The sequence below is a fragment of the Schistocerca serialis genome, chromosome 10 (assembly GCF_023864345.2).
Source record: "Schistocerca serialis cubense isolate TAMUIC-IGC-003099 chromosome 10, iqSchSeri2.2, whole genome shotgun sequence".
NCBI lineage: Eukaryota > Metazoa > Arthropoda > Insecta > Orthoptera > Acrididae > Schistocerca > Schistocerca serialis.
The window spans coordinates 220,947,143-220,966,883 of record NC_064647.1 but is presented as its reverse complement, the minus strand read 5'-3'; the positions used below and the strand labels follow the sequence as shown (position 1 = coordinate 220,966,883).

Genomic DNA, 19,741 nt, shown 5'->3' with positions numbered 1-19,741 from the left:
GCAGTTTGCAGTTTAAGATTCGGGGATTTGCTCAACTTTTATTAGTGTATACTTTGAGTTTTTTCACACACGTGGAAGTTATACTTCTAGAGTCCAACTTGTTACAGGGACCAACACAATCTCAAAGTTTGTCCGAGGAGTTCACGAAGGCTCAGTGTTCAGCATTTGTGCACTGAAGGAGGGCAGCATCGTGACCGGAGGCGGGAAGGATGGCCGGCTCGTGCAGCTGGATGCGAGCATGAACCCAACGGGAGTCGAAGCTCAGGTATGCTGAGTAGTGATTTGCTTTGGACAGTTTGCTATTCTCTTATGCGCTTGGTCACTAATACTCTACTGGTGATTTTCTTATAAAGTTACTTGTTTGCCTACAACAGTGCCTGTCAAAAAAAGTGTGAAGCACCCAGGAGACATGGTTGGATGTCGGTGCAATTTTGTGAATGTACACACCATCAGAGTTGGTCTTTAGTGTTGTTAACAGGTGTGGTAGGGTTTATAAAGAGCACAAATAGTGTCAGACATTTAGTGATCACCATGAAAAACATGGAGATGTTGCACAGTTGTATGAGACAGTGTTATCAGTTCCTGACAGTTTGAAATGGGCTTCATAGTGGGTCTCCATGTCATATAATAACCTGATTTGTGGGGCATTTGAATGTGACACTGGCCTAGTGTTTGAGTATATAGGAACATGAAGGCAGATATACTTGTCATCAAGGCTTTGGTCAACCACGTCTGACCATCAGAAGTGAGGATCACTGTATTGTCTACTGAGCACATTATATCCCATTTACATCTGCAATCTGAGAACAAGTGATGGACTCGGTATAAAATTCTGTGCCACCCAGCACGATTATTAAGAGACTGGCAGCAGCTGGACTGGAGAATTACTGTCCCACGTGTAGCCACGGTGACTTCAATATTAATTTTGTACATGATTGTGCAAGAAAAAGGATGTTGGTAGATCTCCTAAATTCATATGATCTGATGCAAACTGTGTTTTTTTCCAACTTGGGTGCAGGGGAACAGTAGCAAAGTCATAAACAATATTGTTATTCATTCTTCATTACTAGATGGGCATTCTGTTAGTAAAAGGGTGAATGGCCTTTCAGACCATGATGCACAAATTTTAACACTAAAAGGTTTTTGTATTCAAACCAATGTCATATTTAATTACAAACTATGTAGGAAAGTTAATGCAACAGCAATAGAGAGTTTTTCAAAACTTGTCAAGGAACAAGAGTGGCAAGATGTTTATAGTGCCGATAATATACATTATAAATACAGTGCTTTCCATAACACATTTCTCATGCTCTTTGAGAGTTGCTTTCCATTAGAACATTCTAAACGGGGCACTAGCAGTAATGGACAGCCCAGTTGGCTGACTAGTGGGACAAGGATATCATGTAGAACAAAGTGGGAATTATATCAAAATGTTAGAAGTAGTCACAATAAAGCTACAGTAGCCCATTACAAACAGTATTGTAAGGTGCTTAAAAATGTTATTAGCAAGGCAAAAAGTATGTGGTGTGCAAATAGAATATCTAATTCACAGGATAAAATTAAAGCCATATGGTCAGTTGTGAAGGAAGCGTCTGGTCAGCAGCACAAGGTCGATGATAAAAAGTCAGTTCGCAGTAATAATATTTCTGTTCCTGATAACTCAGATATATGTACAGTATTTAACAACCATTTTCTGAGCATTGTTGGTGACTTAAATAAAAATTTAGTTTCTACAGGAAATCATATAAATTTCTTAGCAAATCCCTTTTCGAGATTGACGTCTGAAATACTCCTCTGTGATACAGACAAGAGGGAGTTTGAGTCAATAATCAAATCACTGAAGACTAAGGATTCTCATGGTTATGATGGAGTGTCCAGTAGAATATTTAAGTACTGTGCTGCACATGTTAGCCCTGTATTTAGCCATATTTGTAATTTTTCCTTTAGGAATGGTCAGTTTCCTGAGCGATTAAAGTACTCAGTAGTAAAGCCGCTTTATAAAAAGGGAGAAAGGGATAATGTAGATAATTTTAGACCTATTTCTATGCCATCAGTGTTTGCAAAAGTTATCGAAAAGGCTGTGTATGTAAGGTTAATTGATCATTTTATATCACACGATTTGCTGTCAAATGTACAGTTCGGCTTTAGAAGTCGTTTGACAACTGAAAATGCTATACTCTCTTTTCTCTGTGAGGTATTGGATGGGCTAAACAAAAAGTTTCGAACGCTTGGCGTATTTTTTGATTTAACAAAGGCATTTGACTGTGTTGATCTCACAATATTGCTCCAGAAGTTGGACCATTACGGAATAAGGAGAGTAGCTCACAATTGGTTCACATCTTACTTTAGCAACAGGCAGCAAAAGGTCATTATTCACAATGTTGATAATGGCTGTGATGTGGGATCTGAGTGGGGTACTGTCAAGTGGGGGGTACCCAAGGGATCAGTGTTGGGGCCGCTCCTGTTCCTTATTTATATAAATGATATGCCCTCTAGTATTATGGGTAACTCTAAAATATTTCTGTTTGCTGATGACACTAGCTTGGTACTAATGGATGTTCTGTGCAACATTGACTCGGTTTCAAGTAGTGCAGTCATGACCTCAGTTCATGGCTTATAGAAAATAAACTAATGTTAAATCACAGTAAGACTCAGTTTTTACAGTTTCTAACACACAATTCAACAAAACCTGTCGTTTTAATCTCACAGAACGGGCATATGATTAGTATAACTGAACAGTTCAAATTCCTTGGTGTTCAGATAGATAGTAAGCTGTCGTGGAAAGCCCACGTTCAGGATCTTGTTCAAAGACTTAATTCTGCCATTTTCACTATTCGAATGATATCGAAAGTGAGTGATACTTCGACACATAAATTAGTCTACTTTGCTTATTTTCATTCACTTATGTCATATGGTATTATGTTTTGGGGTAACTCTTCCAATTCTAGAAGGATATTTTTGGCTCAGAAACGGGCGGTTCGGGCAATAAGTGGTGTGAGTTCACGAACCTCTTGTCGACCTCAGTTCACGAGTCTGGGTATTTTGACATTGGCTCTCAATATGTATATTCCTTATTGTCGTTTATTGTTACCAATATTAATTTATTTCCAACAATAAGCAGCTTTCACTCAGTTAATACTCGGCAGAAATCAAACAGCCATTTGGATTGGACTTCCTTAACTCTTGTGCAAAAAGGTGTGCAGTATACTGCTGCATACATTTTCAATAAGCTGCCACTCGAATTCAAAAATCTTAGCAGAAATCCATGCGCTTTCAAATCAAAACTGAAGAGTTTCCTCATGGGTCACTCCTTCTATTCTGTCGAGGAGTTCCTTGAAAAATTAAGATGTTTCTCATTGTATTGCTGATAGCGTTTGCTTAAACTTATGGACTGATTTTCTTTCAGGTTCATGAACATTTATTTTTATCTGTTATTACTTTTATGTTATAAGTTCATCTACTGACACGTTCCATGACCTTGGAGATTTGCTCCTCAATTTGGTCATACGGAACTTGACATGTAAATAAAAAAATAAAAAAAATAAAAACCATGAGACAAATGGCTGCATTTGGTGTGGTGACATGAGCAGGAAGCATGGACTGCTAATGAATGGCACTGCATTGTTTCAGTGTGAATTGTTCGTGTGATGTTAAGGTACTCATGTGGCCAGAAAGATTCCAAATCTGTGCCCAGTAGAATGAGCGTGGACCAGCTGCGACATCAAATCTGACCCAGTGCCAGTATCCAGGATATCGAGGACTGGGTACGACGGTTGTGGGCCAGCTAGACTTAAATTAGGATACAGTAGCATTATGACACCCCTCCCGACTGTATCGTGCATCCGGGCCTGAGTGGGTACCTTGTGATAGTGACAAGTGAGCTTATACTGCTTTGTAAATTTGACTCAGTTTCACAATCACTGCAATGACATCACATACCCTGTCAGTCATTGAAATTTTATTTATTTATGTTTTCCTCTTCATCATCTGAGTGTTCCACTTATTTTCTGAGGCAGTGTCTTTCTATAAAAAACATTTTGAACATGGCCTTATTTCACTAGGTTCTTCTGAAATAACCTTGGCTGAGAGGTGTGATTGAAATCACACACTGCAATAACAACTGTTTATTTATTGTTGTTGTTGTGGTCTTCAGTCCTGAGACTGGTTTGATGCCGCTCTCCATGCTACCCTATCGTGTGCAAGCTTCTTCATCTCCCAGTACTTACTGCACCCACATCCTTCTGAATCTGTTTAGTGTATTCATCTCTTGGTCTCCCTCTACGATTTTTACCCTCCACGCTGACCTCCAATGCTCAATTTGTGATCTCTTGATGCCTCAGAACATGTCCTACTAACCGGTCCATTCTTTTTGTCAAATTGTGCCACATACTCCTCTTCTCCCCAATTCTATTCAATACTTCATCATTAGTTATGTGATCTACCCATCTAATCATCAGCATTCTTCTGTAGCACCACATTTCAAAAGGTTCTATTCTCTTTTTGTCCAAACTATTTATCATCCATGTTTCACTTCCATACATGGCTACACTCCATACAAATACTTTCAGAAACAACTTCCTGGCACTTAAATCAATACTCAATGTTAACAAATTTCTCTTCTTCAGAAATGCTTTCCTTGCCATTGCCAGTCTACATTTTATATCTTCTCTACTTCGACCATCATGAGTTATTTTGCTCCCCAAATATCAAAACTCCTTTACTACTTTAAGTGTGTCATTTCCTAATCTAATTCCCTCAGCATCACCCGACTTAATTCAATTACATTCCATTATCCACGTTTTGCTTTTGTTGATGTTCATCTTATACCCTCCTTTCAAGACACTGTCCATTCCGCTCAACTGCTCTTCCAAGTCCTTTGCTGTCTCTGATAGAATTACAATGTCATCGGCGAACCTCAAAGTTTTTATTTCTTCTCCATGGATTTTAATACCTACTCCGAATTTTTCTTTTGTTTCCTTTACTGCTTGCTCAATATACAGATTGAATAACATCAGGGAGAGGCTACAACCCTGTCTCACTCCTTTCCCAACCACTGCTTCCCTTTCATGCCCCTCGACTCTTATAACTGCCATCTGGTTTCTGTACAAATTGTAAATAGCCTTTTGCTCCCTGTGTTTTACCCCTGCCACCTTTAGAATTTGAAAGAGAGTATTCTAGTCAACATTGTCAAAAGCTTTCTCTAAGTCTACAAATGCTAGAAACATAGGTTTGCCTTTCCTTAATCTTTCTTCTAAGATAAATCATAAGGTCAGTATTGCCTCACATGTTCCAATATTTCTATGGAATCCAAGCTGATCTTCCCTGAGTTCGGCTTCTACCAGTTTTTCCATTCGTCTGTAAAGAATTTGCGTTAGTATTTTGCAGCTGTGACTTATTAAACTGATAGTTCGGTAATTTTCACATCTGTCAACACCTGCTTTCTTTGGGATTGGAATTATTATATTCTTCTTGAAGTCTGAGGGTATTTCACCTGTCTCATACATCTTGCTCACCAGATGGTAGAGTTTTGTCAGGACCGGCTCTCCCAAGGCCATCAGTAGTTCTAATGGAATGTTGTCTACTCCCGGGGCCTTGTTTCGACTCAGGTCGAAACCATTAACCGTGACTAAACTCGGTACACATTTAGAGGACAAAGTTCCATATTCAAGTACACCTGAAAGTCCATCATGATTATGTGTACTGGGTGCTCACTCTGATGATGATAGTTGTTAGTGATGATGAGTCAGGAGGTGCTGTGGATGATGAGCAGTGCTGCACCGTGAGTCTGGCAGTCTCTGGTACCCGACTGAAGACGTCTAACCTGGTGGCCCAATGGTAAACTGATGCAGCAGATGGTGGTGTTGCCCAAGCTGATGAGACATGGACAGATGACTGGAGAATGGCACTGGACAAAGCTGCTCAGGGCTGGAAAGACTTCAGTTCATACCTCAGACCGTGAGGCAGTGACAGAATTTGTGGCTGGCAGTTTCGCGGACATGGGGGCAAAGTGAAGGCGACCCGAAGGCTAGGACATCGGGCTGCATTGATAAAAGTTGCTTCAGAGGAGTTGGCAATGTCACGACACAGATGGACACGTGGCAGCTACTAGTGCATAGCCCATTCATATTGATGACCTGCTTGGCCGGCCTGCGAGTTTATACAATGTGTGATCAACAGTAACTGGAATCTTTTTAAATTTTGTGGGCTTTTTAAATCTGATTTTCAATATTTCTTATTTTTATTATTTTTTTAAATGGTGTTGGTATGCATGTTCCTACTGTGTGTTTGCATTTTCAGCTGTTTTGAATATTTGCCTTATTGTTGACAGTCAAAAACATTGTACATATTTTCAAAAGCTCACCAAACTTTTTCTTTGGAAAAAAAAAGATTTAAACAGTATGCATTAAATTTTACTTGAAATATGGAATAAAGTGCAGCACTGCATTCAGATGTTGCCTGTGGCTTTGGCAAATCTTCTATGAGTAAGTTAAGACTTCATTAGTAGTATAAATGTTTCAAAGAGGGTTGAGAAGACATTGAAGTCAATGACCACCCTGGACATCCTAGCACATCAGTTAATGACGATGTCAGGGAAGTAAAGAGAATGTTTCTGGAAAATTGCTGAATCACCATCAGAGAGGGTGCTGATAATATCTGTATATCCTTTGGCCTACGCCAGACATTTTTTTTTTTTTTTTTGCCTTTACTTTTGATGTTTTTGGCATATTTTATCTGCAGATTCTATAACTAACCCCAAAAAATTTTAGCTTGCTGACAGTATGGATAATGTAACCGATGATGATAAACAGAAGGCTGAAATTCTATACCTAGCTTTCAAAAACTTATAGCCGGCCAGAGTGGCCGTGCGGTTCTAGGCGCTACAGTCTGGAACCGAGCGACCGCTACGATTGCAGGTTCGAATTCTACCTCGGACATGGATGTGTGTGATGCCCTTAGGTTAGTTAGGTTTAATTAGTTCTAAGTTCTAGGCAACTGATGACCTCAGAAGTTAAGTCGCATAGTGTTCAGAGCCATTTTTCAAAAACTTATTTCCGGTAGAGGACTGCAGCACCATTCCACCTTCACATTATCGAACAAACACAAGGATGGCTGACATAGTGTTTAGTGTGTCTAGGATTGTAAAACAGTTAAGATCCTTAGACACCAGGAAGGCATCTGGCCCAGACGGTATCCCCGTAAGATTGTATGTTGACTACACTACAAAAATATAGCACCATTCTTATCCATCACCTATCAGAGATCATTGGAACAGCTGAAAGTTCCACGGGTCTAGAAGAAGGCCCAGGTCATAGCAATCTATAAAAAGGGTAGAAAATCGGATGACAAAATTACCGGCCAATTTCAATGACATTGATTTGTTGTATAATCATGGAACATATTTTGTGTTCAGACATAATGACCTTTCTAGACTCTGAGAAGCTCATCTGCAGAAACCACCATGGTTTTAGGAAACAGCAGTCATTTGAGACACGGCTGGCCCTCTTTGTCATGATATACAACAGGCTCTAGATACCAGCTCCCAGGTTGATGCCACATTTCTCGACTTTCTAAAGGTGTTCAACTCATTTCTGCACTGTAGCTTGCTCCAAAAAGTGCACGCTTACAGTCTATCCGATGACATATGTGGTTGGATAGAAAGTTTTCTATAAGACAGGGAGCAGTATGTCGCCCCTGAACAGGGTGACTTCCACAGAAACAAGCGTAACTTCATGTGTACCCTAGGGCAGTGTAATAGGTTCACTGCTTTTTACAATTTACATAAATGATCTGGTTGATGGTACTGACAGCGGCATTAGACTGTTTGCCGATGATGCTGTAGTCTACAGGAAAGTAGTATCACATGAAAGTTGTGAACAAATCAAGGGGGGTTTGCAGAAAATTAATGCATGTAACAAGGCGAAAATCCCCATTAATGTAAGAGTACAAAATAAATGCCCAGTCTTAGGAAGTGGTAACATCCATCAAGTATCTGGGTGTGACTATTCAAAATGATCTCAAATGGAATGATCAGATTACACAAGTAACGGATAAGGCAAACTCTAGGTTGCAGTTTATTGGTAGAATCCTGAAGTGATGCAGTCTTTCAAGAATGGAAATAGCTTGCAATACGTTAGTTTGTCTAGTCTTAGAGTATTGTTCGTCTGTATGGGACCCTTACCAGTTGGGCCTGAATCAAGAGATTGAGAAGGTCCAAAGAAGAGTGGCAAGATTCATGACTGGTACATTTAGCCATTGCGAGAGCGTTACAGATCTCATAGAAAGTTTGATGTGGGAGGCACTTTCAGATAGATGGCGCCCTAAACAGAAAGGGCTGCTCACTAAATTCCGAAATCTGATCTTCACTGAGTATGTAGAGCATATACTATTACCACCAACTTTCAAATCACGCAATGATCACCATTCGGAGGTAAGGGAAATTAGAGCTTGTACTGAGGTGTTGAGTCAGTCGTTTTTCCCTCACATGCTCTGCAAGTGGAACAGGGGTGGGGGCGGGGGGGAATATGACTTTGGTACAAATTGTGCCCTCTGCCACACACCAATTGGTGGATAGCAGAGCATATATGTAGATGTAGATGTAGAAACGTGTAGCAGCTAAGTTTGTTTTGGAATTGTAAAATTTTGACCAAAAACAACATTATGTACACATTGCTCAGAAATTGATGAATGAAGTCGCCAACTATCTAGAACTACTTTAGAGGCATGTAACAGGTGACAAAACATGGGTAGATGGGTATAATGTCGAAAGCAAGGCCCAGTCATTCTAATGGAAACTGCCTGAAGAGCCAAGACCGAGAAAAATTAGAGAAGCTCAATCATTTGTGAAGGTTCTTCTCACTGTTTTCTTGGATTACAGAGAGATGATGTATCATTAGTTCCTGCCTTAGTGTTGTGCAGGTAATAAGGAATACTACCTGTCAGTTAGGTGCTGTTTTTGTGAAGCAAGCCAAAGAAAATGACCAGAATTGTGGCAAAACCATTCATAGAAATTGCATCACGATAATACTCCTGCTCAACTCCAACTCAATGTTTGTTCTTGATTTTTTTTGGCAAGGGACAAAACCATTATGCTAATTCAGACACCATATTCACCAAACATGACTCCATGTTCCCAAGACGAAAGAGAACCACAAAAGGATGTCATTTTGCCATCATTGGTGAGATAAAAACAGAATTGCTGAAGGAGCTGAACACCAGAATGAAAAGTTAATTCCAGAAGTGCCTCCAAAATTGGAAAAAGTGCTAGCACAAGTGTATTATATCAGAGGGGAATTACTTTGATGATGATGATGATGATGATGATGATGATGATGATGAATAAATATTCTTTCAGGAAAACCATAATACCCATTACTTTTTAATCACACATTATATATGGCCAAACGGGGCTTTTTAATATGGAAGATAAGTACTGCTGCACACTTCAGCACCATTGAAACTTCCTGGAGAACTGGGACACTGTCAAGGTCACTGCCGGGTATGGCACTGGGTTCCTGTCTCAGCCCCTGTCATTACATTATAGTCAAGCTTTATCCAGTAAACTTCATAGAAAATTTGTACCTAGCATAACCCATGGACAAGAAATTAAAGTTTGCCTAGATTTGACTGTTCAGCTGTAAACATTGTCTTCAGCCTATTTATAATTGTACTCTTTATTGTAATGTGTATTAGCGGGTCAGTTTAAATGCAGTTTCACTGACTGGCTTTGTTTTAAGGCTGTAACTCAACAATTGTGCATTTCTGATCTGTTTGGAAAATTTGCTTGATTTGATGTCCCTTACCCTGCTCTGACATTGTCAGATTATTTTTGTCCACTTGATACTCAGTTCAGATAGACAATACAAGTAGCACAAAGAATACAGGAGAATAGTGAAGAAAAAAGTTGCAATTACCCTTGTTATAAGGCCATAATATTACAGTTAATTAGGTCTTTCACAAAAAACCATACAGCAGTGTAGAAAACAAGACATTTGAAAGTAACAATACTACTTGTGATTCAAGTACAATTAGTTGGGGTGTGCAAATGCTAGTACCTCTGAGGAGTGTTACGGCCAACATTGCAGCCTTGCAACACCATCTGTTCTTAGGCCTGATACTCTTTACCAGTCTGCCATACGATGTGCTTTACCTCAGTTACTGCTTTACAACCTGTGCCGCCTGGATTCTTACTACGAACACCAGTCTTTCTGAATTGCTGCTACAATGTATCCTTGTAACTCCCCTGACCTCAACTTTCGCTAGTCCTACCAAGCGAGGTAGCACAGTGGCTAGCACATTTAACTCTCATTTAGGAGGACAACGGTTCAAACCTGCGTCCGGCCATCCAGATTTAAGTTTTCCACGATTTCCCTAAATCGCTCCTGGAAAATGCCAGGATGGCTCCTTTAAAAGGGCATGGCCGGTTTGCTTCCCCAGCTTTTCCTAATCCGAACTTGTGCTCCATCCCTAACGATTATGTTGTCGACGGGACGCTAAACACTAATCTCCTTATTCACTAGTGCCTGTCGTCCACCTACCTGTCCATTTCTCAACTCCCCCTCCAGCACTACACACACTTCTACTATCCCATCAACACACCTGCTAGTCTTCTCCCCTGCTCTACTTCTCTTCTCTCCTTCCCCCCCCCCCCCCCCCCCCCCTGTCCACAACATCCCTACAAGCCTACAGGCAGTACAGCATCTTCCCCACCACTAACCTTCTGTCCTTCCCTATCAATACCCCATTACTCCATGTTTCCTGCTAAGCCCTCCACCACTCACCCCCAGCAGATTGCTGCTCACATTGGTTGCAGTCGAGCCCTAGCTCCGGGAGACAGTGGTCTTTGCGCGTGCGCATGTGTGTGTGTGTGTGTGTGTGTGTGTGTGTGTGTGTGTGTGTGTGTTTCTGTTTCAGAGCAGTTGCAACAGAATACTTGATATTCATTCAGTCACAATAAGAGTTGTATTGTAAAACTTCCTGGCAGATTAAAACTGTGCGCCGGACTGAGACTCGAACACAGGACATTTGCCTTTTGCGGGCAAGTGGTAGAGCACTTCCCCGCGAAAGGCAAAGGTCCCGTGTTCTAGTCTCGGCCCGGGACACAGTTTTAATCTGCCAGGAAGTTTCGTATCAGCGCACACTCTGCTGCAGAGTGAATATCTCATTCAAGAGTTGTATTGATTTATACAACACAAAATACAACAAAACACACTTCATTCAATCAAAAATTATGTCTAACATTCCCCAAAAATTACTCATTACCATAGATGAAAATACAACCAATTTTCCCCCGCCCCCCCCCCATACTTACCCCCCCCCCCCCCACACACACACACATGTGCGCACGCACACACACACACACACACACACACACACACACACACACGTTGCATGTTTCTGTCTTACGGAATTACTAGTTCCTTTGTGAGAGTGATGAAGAAATTAAGTGGGTTGTCACTTACAATGCTCAATAAGTGTCTGGTCATGAACTTCAAAATTGGCAATTGTTTAACTCCATATTATCAGTAATGTTCAGAAAATTAATTTAGTTACAAATAAGTGCCAGGAAAATTAAAAGAACGTAAGAAACTTTCACTGTTATGTTAATTACCATTGTATTTTTGTGTAATAGTAATTTACTGTTTTTAGTGTTCAACATCCATAAATATGATAAGATTTTACGTTCAAAAGTTAAATTTAGCTTCAGTTTACTTCCATCAGAAACACAACCACACATGAAACCAAATTATAAAACTCTAATCACAATTCTGATTCCATGTGCATCCCTTCCAACCAACAGCTCCACACTACTCCTACTCTCTCAACAGTACAGTCTCTTCTCAATAGCAAAAAAGCTAACCATTTTTAGTGTGTCATCTGATGCTGCACCCATCCCCTCCCCCCTCCTCCTCCTCCCTGCTCGTGACATAAATGGGAATCTGTATACTGTATCAATATTTATTCCCTTTTAGCACAATCACAGAAACAAAAGTAATAAGAGTAGCAAACTGAATAATTCATGGTTACATCATTACTCTACAACAAGCCCAGGAGAGCTTGGACATCTCATACCAAACCAAAATATGAGAGTATGGGATGAATCTTTAGTGCTTTTGATCAAGAAATAAATTGGCTCAAAATGTTAGTTATAAATTGGATTTTACTCTATAACTAAATGAGATATTTTGCAAGTCATAGAAGTTTTAGAGCAGGAGACAAAACTTTTACTGTCTGTACTTATCTGGAAAAAGTAAAGGGCAGTGGTGATTGTTCATCTTGATTGTCCATCACTCTTGCGAGCCACAGAAAATATTTGGGTCACTCTCTTGGAATATGTTGCATCTGTACATCATCAGTAATAATTTTCTCATAACCAGTTTGTTTGGAATTCTTAAATTATATAGCTTATTCACTTCTCCATTGCAACACTAATTGCTCTGAGTAACAATTGCCACTATTTAGAATCTGTAACTAACTTTTACAGCTACTGAAATGCTTTAGCCTAACAATCACCTTTAAATAGGTTTCACACAACATACTTTCAGTGTTATTACAATTAGTGTTTTATATATTTTACAGGGAAAAATATTAATAAAAATAATTTCACATGTGACACAAAAGTCTGCAGAGAACAGAAATATAATGTCATTTAGCAGTGATGTGACTGAAAGTTTTTCATGCTAAATTTTGTAAAATAAATCTCCTTAACAATTAATATTATGATATGTAAGTTTTCATAAAAAATAGTTATTTTTATTGTCTGTTATAGTGGTGACTCTAATGGTAAAGCTTTATCATTTTTTACAAAACATGTTGCTCTCGCAGTGGTTAGCACACTGGACTCGCATTCGGGAGGATGACGGTTCAATCCCGTGTCTGGCCATCCTGATTTAGGTTTTCCGTGATTTCCCTAAATCACTCCAGGCAAATGCCAGGATGGTTCCTGTGAAAGGGCACGACCGACTTCCTTCCCTAAACCGATGAGACCGATGACCTTGCAGTTTGGTCTCTTCCCCCAAAACAACCCAACCGACCCATGTTGGTCTAATACATACTAAAGACTAGTAAATTGAAGATTGTTTATGTTACGTACAAGTGATTTTATCATTTAATAAAATTGTGTAAAGTGACTTTCCTTTGCTGTCTGATAACTAATCTTTCTGCTATTATACAATGACAAGTATAAGTTGTAATTTAGAACATATACATATGTTTAAGTAATGAAATCATCAAGTATCACAATGTTTAGTAGTCAAATGGATCATGTAGTTCAATAAGTGGAACGGTCTTTTATGGTACCATGTGCATGCACATCCTCCCTCCCTTCCCCCCCCCCCTCCCCCTCCCCCTCCCCCTCCCCCTCCCCTCTCCTTTCAAAAACTCTGCTTCCTCTTACAATGCTCAGATGCTGTTTTCATCCACAGCTTTATTTTTAAACAGGTCGATGTGACTTGAAACCATAGCTATTTTGTGAATTTCAATGTGGTCACTGCCCGTGTTAAAATTGCCAGACCAGTGAGTATTATGGTTTAGTTACGTATTTCTTTTTTGGGACGACCAGGTACCGGAGCACCTGGGCGGCGTGCGGTGCATATCGGAGGGCCGGGGCAGCCTGCTGGTGGGCACCACGCGGTCGGCGGTGCTGACGGGCGCCCTGGAGCTGGGGCTGTCGGCGGCCGTGTGGGGCCACGCGGACGAGCTGTGGGGGCTGGCGCGCCACCCCACACTGCCGCAGTTCGCCACCGCCGGCTTCGACCGCCTGCTGCACGTCTGGGACTCCATGAGCCACTCCACCGTCTGGAGCAAGGACCTGGCAGTGCGTAACGTGTAGCTCACCCCGCAGTAACTCTGCTGTGAAACTGATTGCAAGGAGGCCTTAGAACTGGGCTTGGTCAATTTTCTTAATACTTGCAGAATTTGAAAAATGTTGCCTGAATGTCAGTTTGCTGTAACATTATAACACAGTTCTCAAAATAAATAAATAAATAAATGCAATAAAAATAAAAATTAAAAAAAAAATACATAAGCTCCTTTAAAGATTAAAAGATTTCAGAGCAAAACATGAAACTGATGTCTGTGCACTGACCTTCAAATTCTACAAATGTGTAAAAAGTTGAAGAGACCATGTCTGTAGGTTGTCTTTTGAGTCATGCACCTGAAGGTGCTATCACTCTTGTGATATAGATCAATGTAAGGTTCTTATGTCTTTATATATGAAAGTTGTGAAAACTTTGTAAAATTTCCATTAAATGAAAATGCCACAGCTTTTCTGAGATGACTTTGTCTAATCTACTATAAACAAATGTTTGTAACTTTGATATGGCTCCATTATCTCTGATTTAGCTCCTGGGAGAAAATACAGTGGAATAAATTTCCCTAAAATATGAATTAATAAATGGGATAATATTAGAGCAAGTAAGATATTTTACAATGTTCTGCCTTACAGATACATTTTTAGATGGAATGCCCACCAGTAACTGTTCCCAGTCCTCTGAATTACTATGCAATTTATTTGTTGGTATGTCGCTGTGCAGAGCTTGTATGAATATGTTATGTAGTGTTATGCTACAGTTTTATGTATGTGTGCACTTCTGCAGGAGCCCTTGCAGAGTGCGGGCTTCTCCCCTGACGGCTCACTGTTGGTAGTGGGCTGCGTGTCTGGTCGCTGGCTGTCACTGGATGTGGAGACGAGGGAGGTGCTCACATCCTACACGGACGGCAATGAGCCAATACAGGTAGGGGCTCTGTCTGACTGGGAGCAGATTGGGGAGAGAGAGGGTTTGTGAGATTTTGTGGGCACACAGAAAATGCCGTAGTCTCACCATTGAGCAGGTTAGGAAAGCTAGTCATGATTCTTATTTATTTATTTATTTAATCTTGAACTGTTAGTCCACAAAGCATATCATAGACCTGGCCATAATGGGAACTAATTAGATCATGTGACTAGTGTAAGGTAATTTTACTTCATCTGAACGTTACAAAAAATTAGATATTTTCATAAAATTAATTCAGCAGTTGACATGCCAGAGGTGAAGTGGACATTGTAGAAAAATAATAATTACTCATCACACTTAAGTATGGGGGCACAATTAACTGTTTCTATGGTCTTCCTTAGTAGTAGTAGTAGTAGTAGTAGTAGTAGTAGTAGTAGTAATAATAATAATAATAATAATAATAATAATAAGACACACTTCTCTTAATTCTTCGTCATCTTTTCCTCCCCCCTCTCCTCCTCACCTTTTTTTTTTTTTTTAAAAAAAATAAGCAAAATTGAACACACAATGCCACAGACAACCAAATGCATAATCCCTTGCATTTGGGTGTCTGTGTGGTTTTGCATGGGTACCTTTGCTAGAAAAATACAAGAGCTCAAAAGCTAGTGTGAATAGTGTTTCCTGTTGTGTGTATCTATGCATGTTTCAGCCTGATATATGCGTGCTGTTGGCTTTTCCTTATTTTACGTATTGTAACATTTACAACTGTTTGACAATGAACTTCAGCGAAAAGCTGACATTGTCAAAAGAGGAAGACACAGCAATCTGTATTACTTATTTTAAATTTTAATGGTCTTTATTGCAATGCAATATAATAACAAATAGATAACAACTTAATTTTGGTTGATTAGGAAGTGTCCTTACACTTTAATTGGTACCTAAATACAGTGTTAACCATCATGAAAATGTTGCTAAGTGCACGCTATCAATATCCAAAGGCTAATCAGAGCATAACTGTTAGTGTATACAGATGGCTGGTTTTGTACATGATTACATTATGCTGCAATCGAGATCATTAATATTTACAGTAACAAACTTCCAAGTCTATCTTTTTAAAGTAATATATTTTTTAAAAAAAGGAAGTAATTTCACAATAGATATCTTACTGCAGACTGACATTTCTGTCACAATTACTATCATAATTTAGTATTAACATTTCCATTTTCTAATGAAATTTTTGTAATTTCTTTGTTACCATTCACTTATTATTTCATATTTTCCTGATTTTAACATCTACCCGCATAAATATGAACTTTTGTTATGATGTTTGTTTTTACAATAAACACAATTTTTGTAAAACTGATGTCTTTTTAGAGAGATATCACTGGAAACTAATCAAAACTGATGAATGTCTATTCAAAACAAAAAAACAAAAAACAGAAAAATTGCAATTACCGAGACAAATTACAAATAAGAAATATACACATATATGTATTGTACACATCTTACGTGTATAATTTTCTTCAATACTGCTTGACATTGGGAGTTACATTACATTAGGCACTGCTACGTTCCAATTCAACATGGTTCATGATGATACCTTCAGTGCAGTCTAGGAAAAAACCATCGCAGACAGAGTCAACAGCGCACTGCTGATGCCATTAAATTTATTCACGATCAGGAGGAGAAGAAATGTTACTGCCGACAGAATATACAAGCAAACTATTAAAGTTGAGTAAGTTGTTGCTGTGCAAATGATGTCAGCAGAAAATGATGCTGAACAGAATAGTACTAGAGTTTCCAGAAGCAAACTGCACACAGCAAATATGCCATTAACATTATTAACAACAAATTTTTTCGAGAGCGGTTTCTGTGAGGTTATGAACAATGCACACACTGACTTTAGCGCACACACACACACACATATCCATCCACACATATACAGACACAAGCAGACATATTTAAATAAATATGTCTGCTTGTGTCTGTGTATGTGTGTGTGTGTGTGTGTGTGTGTGTGTGTGTGTGTGTGTGTGTGTGCGCGAGTGTATACCCGTCCTTTTTTCCCCCTAAGGTAAGTCTTTCCGCTCCCGGGATTGGAATGACTCCTTCCCCTCTCCCTTAAAACCCACACCCTTTCGTCTTTCCCTCTCCTTCCCTCTTTCCTGATGAGGCAACAGTTTGTTGCGAAAGCTTGAATTTTGTGTGTATGTATGTGTCTGTTTGTGTTTCTATTGACCTGCCAGCACTTTCGTATGGTAAGTCACATCATCTTTTTTTTTTTAAATAGAATATATTATCTACTGTTTTCTGTTGCTGGTAAACCTTTAGGGGTATGAGGTTGTGGCCCACAAAGCTGTTCTGTTCGCAGTGTTTCATCCAGAACTGTGTTGGGCATCTTCAGAGGCATTGCACCTCCATTCAGTCCTGCTAATGATGTCATTATTAGCAGCACTGGAGAAGTGTTCTTCACACGAGTAGTATGCTCTACAACACCATCTCCTGCTGTTACTGAGGAGTAAATATGACTTGATGATGATCCTATAAGAAATTAAAATGGGTCACCAAATTAAATAAATAACTTACATGCAATCAAGACTGTATCTATTGAAATAATTTGACTAATATTTTCTGGTAATATTATCTAAATATATGATTGTCTTCAGATTTTTATTTCACAACCAAAACAAGCCCTCCAGAGCAATACTTGTGATTTTATCAATTGAAGAAACATAAAAAACTCTTTGGCAATACAACAATATGAAAAGGATAGAGCACTACTCAACACAGAGGACGCAGTGAGTTACAGACAGTCGCAGTGAAAACATAGCACCTGTCTACAACTCAACTCCACTGTGTAGTGAGTAGCAGTATATGCTTTTCATATTTTTGTTATTCCATCCTGGACTTTTCATTGTTTGATAGATTGTACAGCAGCAACTGTATCATCGAACATGAAATGGAGTGGAAGGAACCTGAACAGGCTAAATATTTAGTTCATTTTTTGCCACAGTCTGTCTCTCACAGACTATCATGGTGATTCCGCATGTCTCCAGGTGGTGCAATTCTCCCCCAATGGCCAGCTGCTGGCCCTGGGTTCGCGAGACAACAACATCTACATTTACCAGGTGGCAGATGATGGGAGAAAGTTCTCAAGAGTTGGCCGGTGTTCGGTAAGTTGCCACTTCATGAAGATGTGTTCTGATGTTACTGTCTCGTAAGATTTGTTGCCTACCGAGTATGATTATCTTAATCTGTTGTTGTGAAATGTGTTCTTTGTATTAAAAATGTCTACAGTGTGTTAAGGATATAACTTATCTGGTAGGAGGAGCAATGTCCAGATATTTTCATACATGAGTAAAAAATAGTGAAATAATGTCACAGACTGGCACAGGAAAGGTTATTCCATGCATCATGGTTACTCAAAAAGCACTGAAAACAGGAGAGGTAGGAAATGGAAGGTCGTGGTCTAGAAATACAAAATGAATTATGAAAGAAGTAAAGTGGGCATGATGGGGATATTTAAAAAAAGTGTTGATGAAAGTAACGAAATGACAGATTAAAGTATGTATCAAAGATAGATATGTGGGAAGAGTGGAGATTGGGGGGAGGGGGGGGGGGGGAGGGGGGTTTCCCACAATGTTTCTTAGTTGTTGGGAACATAAACTAAGTAGAAAGAAATAAACAAATTTTTCTGCTGCTAAGCATTGGGCTCATGTCTGTAAAATGTGGCTGCAGTGTATGTGCCCATTATCCATTCTTAATTTCCAAAAAGATGACCCCTCTTCCTTCTCCACCACAACTTATTCATGTTATTGTAAATAAAGGGTTGTCTTGAAGTGGTGATTGCAGTTGACAGTTTCACAAAATATTAGTTCCAAGGATGGTGTTCAGAGCATGTTTATAAAATGTGTCAGACCATAGACATAGCATACATTAAAGTCTCCAGGAGAAACACAAGTATTGTGTACTTTCATGTTACAAGAAATGGAGTAACATCAGAGATGATGATATATTGACTATGCTGTTTTTATTTTCAGGTTAGCTGTAACCCAATAATGGAACTTCCATATTTTCCTTGTGTGCTACCTTATCTGGCCACCATTGCATGATTTAAATCAGTAGCATTAGCTCCCTCCCTCTTCACCAATATGGTTTCTCAATTAATTCCAATGAAGTAATTGGGAAACTGTTAGCTCTCATTATATTTACTTGTAACCCAACTTGCAGAAGACAAAAATTGGATTTCAGAAAATCTATTTTTGCAGTTTTTGACAATGTTCAGTAAAGCCACCTTGAATGCAGTTCAATGTCATACTGAAATCACTGGCACACCAAAGAAAAGACACAATTTCCTGATTGAAGAAGGGACATGTGCCAACCCCCCCTCCCTCCTGCCCCCCTCCTTGCCCACTCACAGGCTCACAGACACCTACAAAGAGGAATGAGGAGGAGGAGGTTGTTGCTGTTCAACAAAAATGTTCTAGAATCTTATTCACCTCAACTGGCAAACATGAAACTCTTGATCATGCATGTTGTGGGGGAAAAAGTATGTATAGTTTGAAAACTTTTGAATCAATGAAGTACCCATTCTTGTTCACAGAATGAGTAAGTCGCTTGTTGCCAGGCATTAGTGTAAGAGAGAATTTTCAACTACAGGATAGAGGGTATAGCAGTTCACAACTTAACTAGCTGGGGGGGAGGGGAATGAAATGAAATGATCGTATGGCATTCTTGGCCAGGAGGCCCCATTCAGGGGAGTTTGGCCACCATATTGCAAGTCCTTTTTAGGTGACGCCATATTGGCAACTTCTGAGTCAATGATGGTGAAAATCATAATGAAGGACACAAAACACCCAGTCCCTTGCCGGGAATCGCTACTCGCAGTATATGGAAAGAATGTGTAGAAGTAGTGTACAAGAAAAATTAAGATAAAGGCAATGTTATAGAAAGGGAAGCATTAGTAGGTAAGATGATATGACACATGCGATACTGTGAGAATAATTTGACGGAGCCCTGAAAAAGTTAAG

General features: G+C 39.5%; 1 protein-coding gene across 6 annotated transcripts in view; it reads left to right on the top strand.

Annotated features, from left to right (window-relative positions):
- Positions 1 to 19,741, top strand: part of LOC126425276 (echinoderm microtubule-associated protein-like 2) — a 723,324-nt gene that overhangs the window by 686,642 nt on the left and 16,941 nt on the right. For all 6 annotated transcript variants that reach the window (XM_050088243.1, XM_050088244.1, XM_050088247.1 and 3 more), the window contains 4 exons: positions 108 to 265; positions 13,559 to 13,813; positions 14,595 to 14,732; positions 17,768 to 17,884. In XM_050088243.1, the coding sequence (XP_049944200.1) occupies positions 108 to 265; positions 13,559 to 13,813; positions 14,595 to 14,732; positions 17,768 to 17,884 (668 nt within the window). The remainder of the gene's footprint in view (positions 1 to 107; positions 266 to 13,558; positions 13,814 to 14,594; positions 14,733 to 17,767; positions 17,885 to 19,741) is intronic.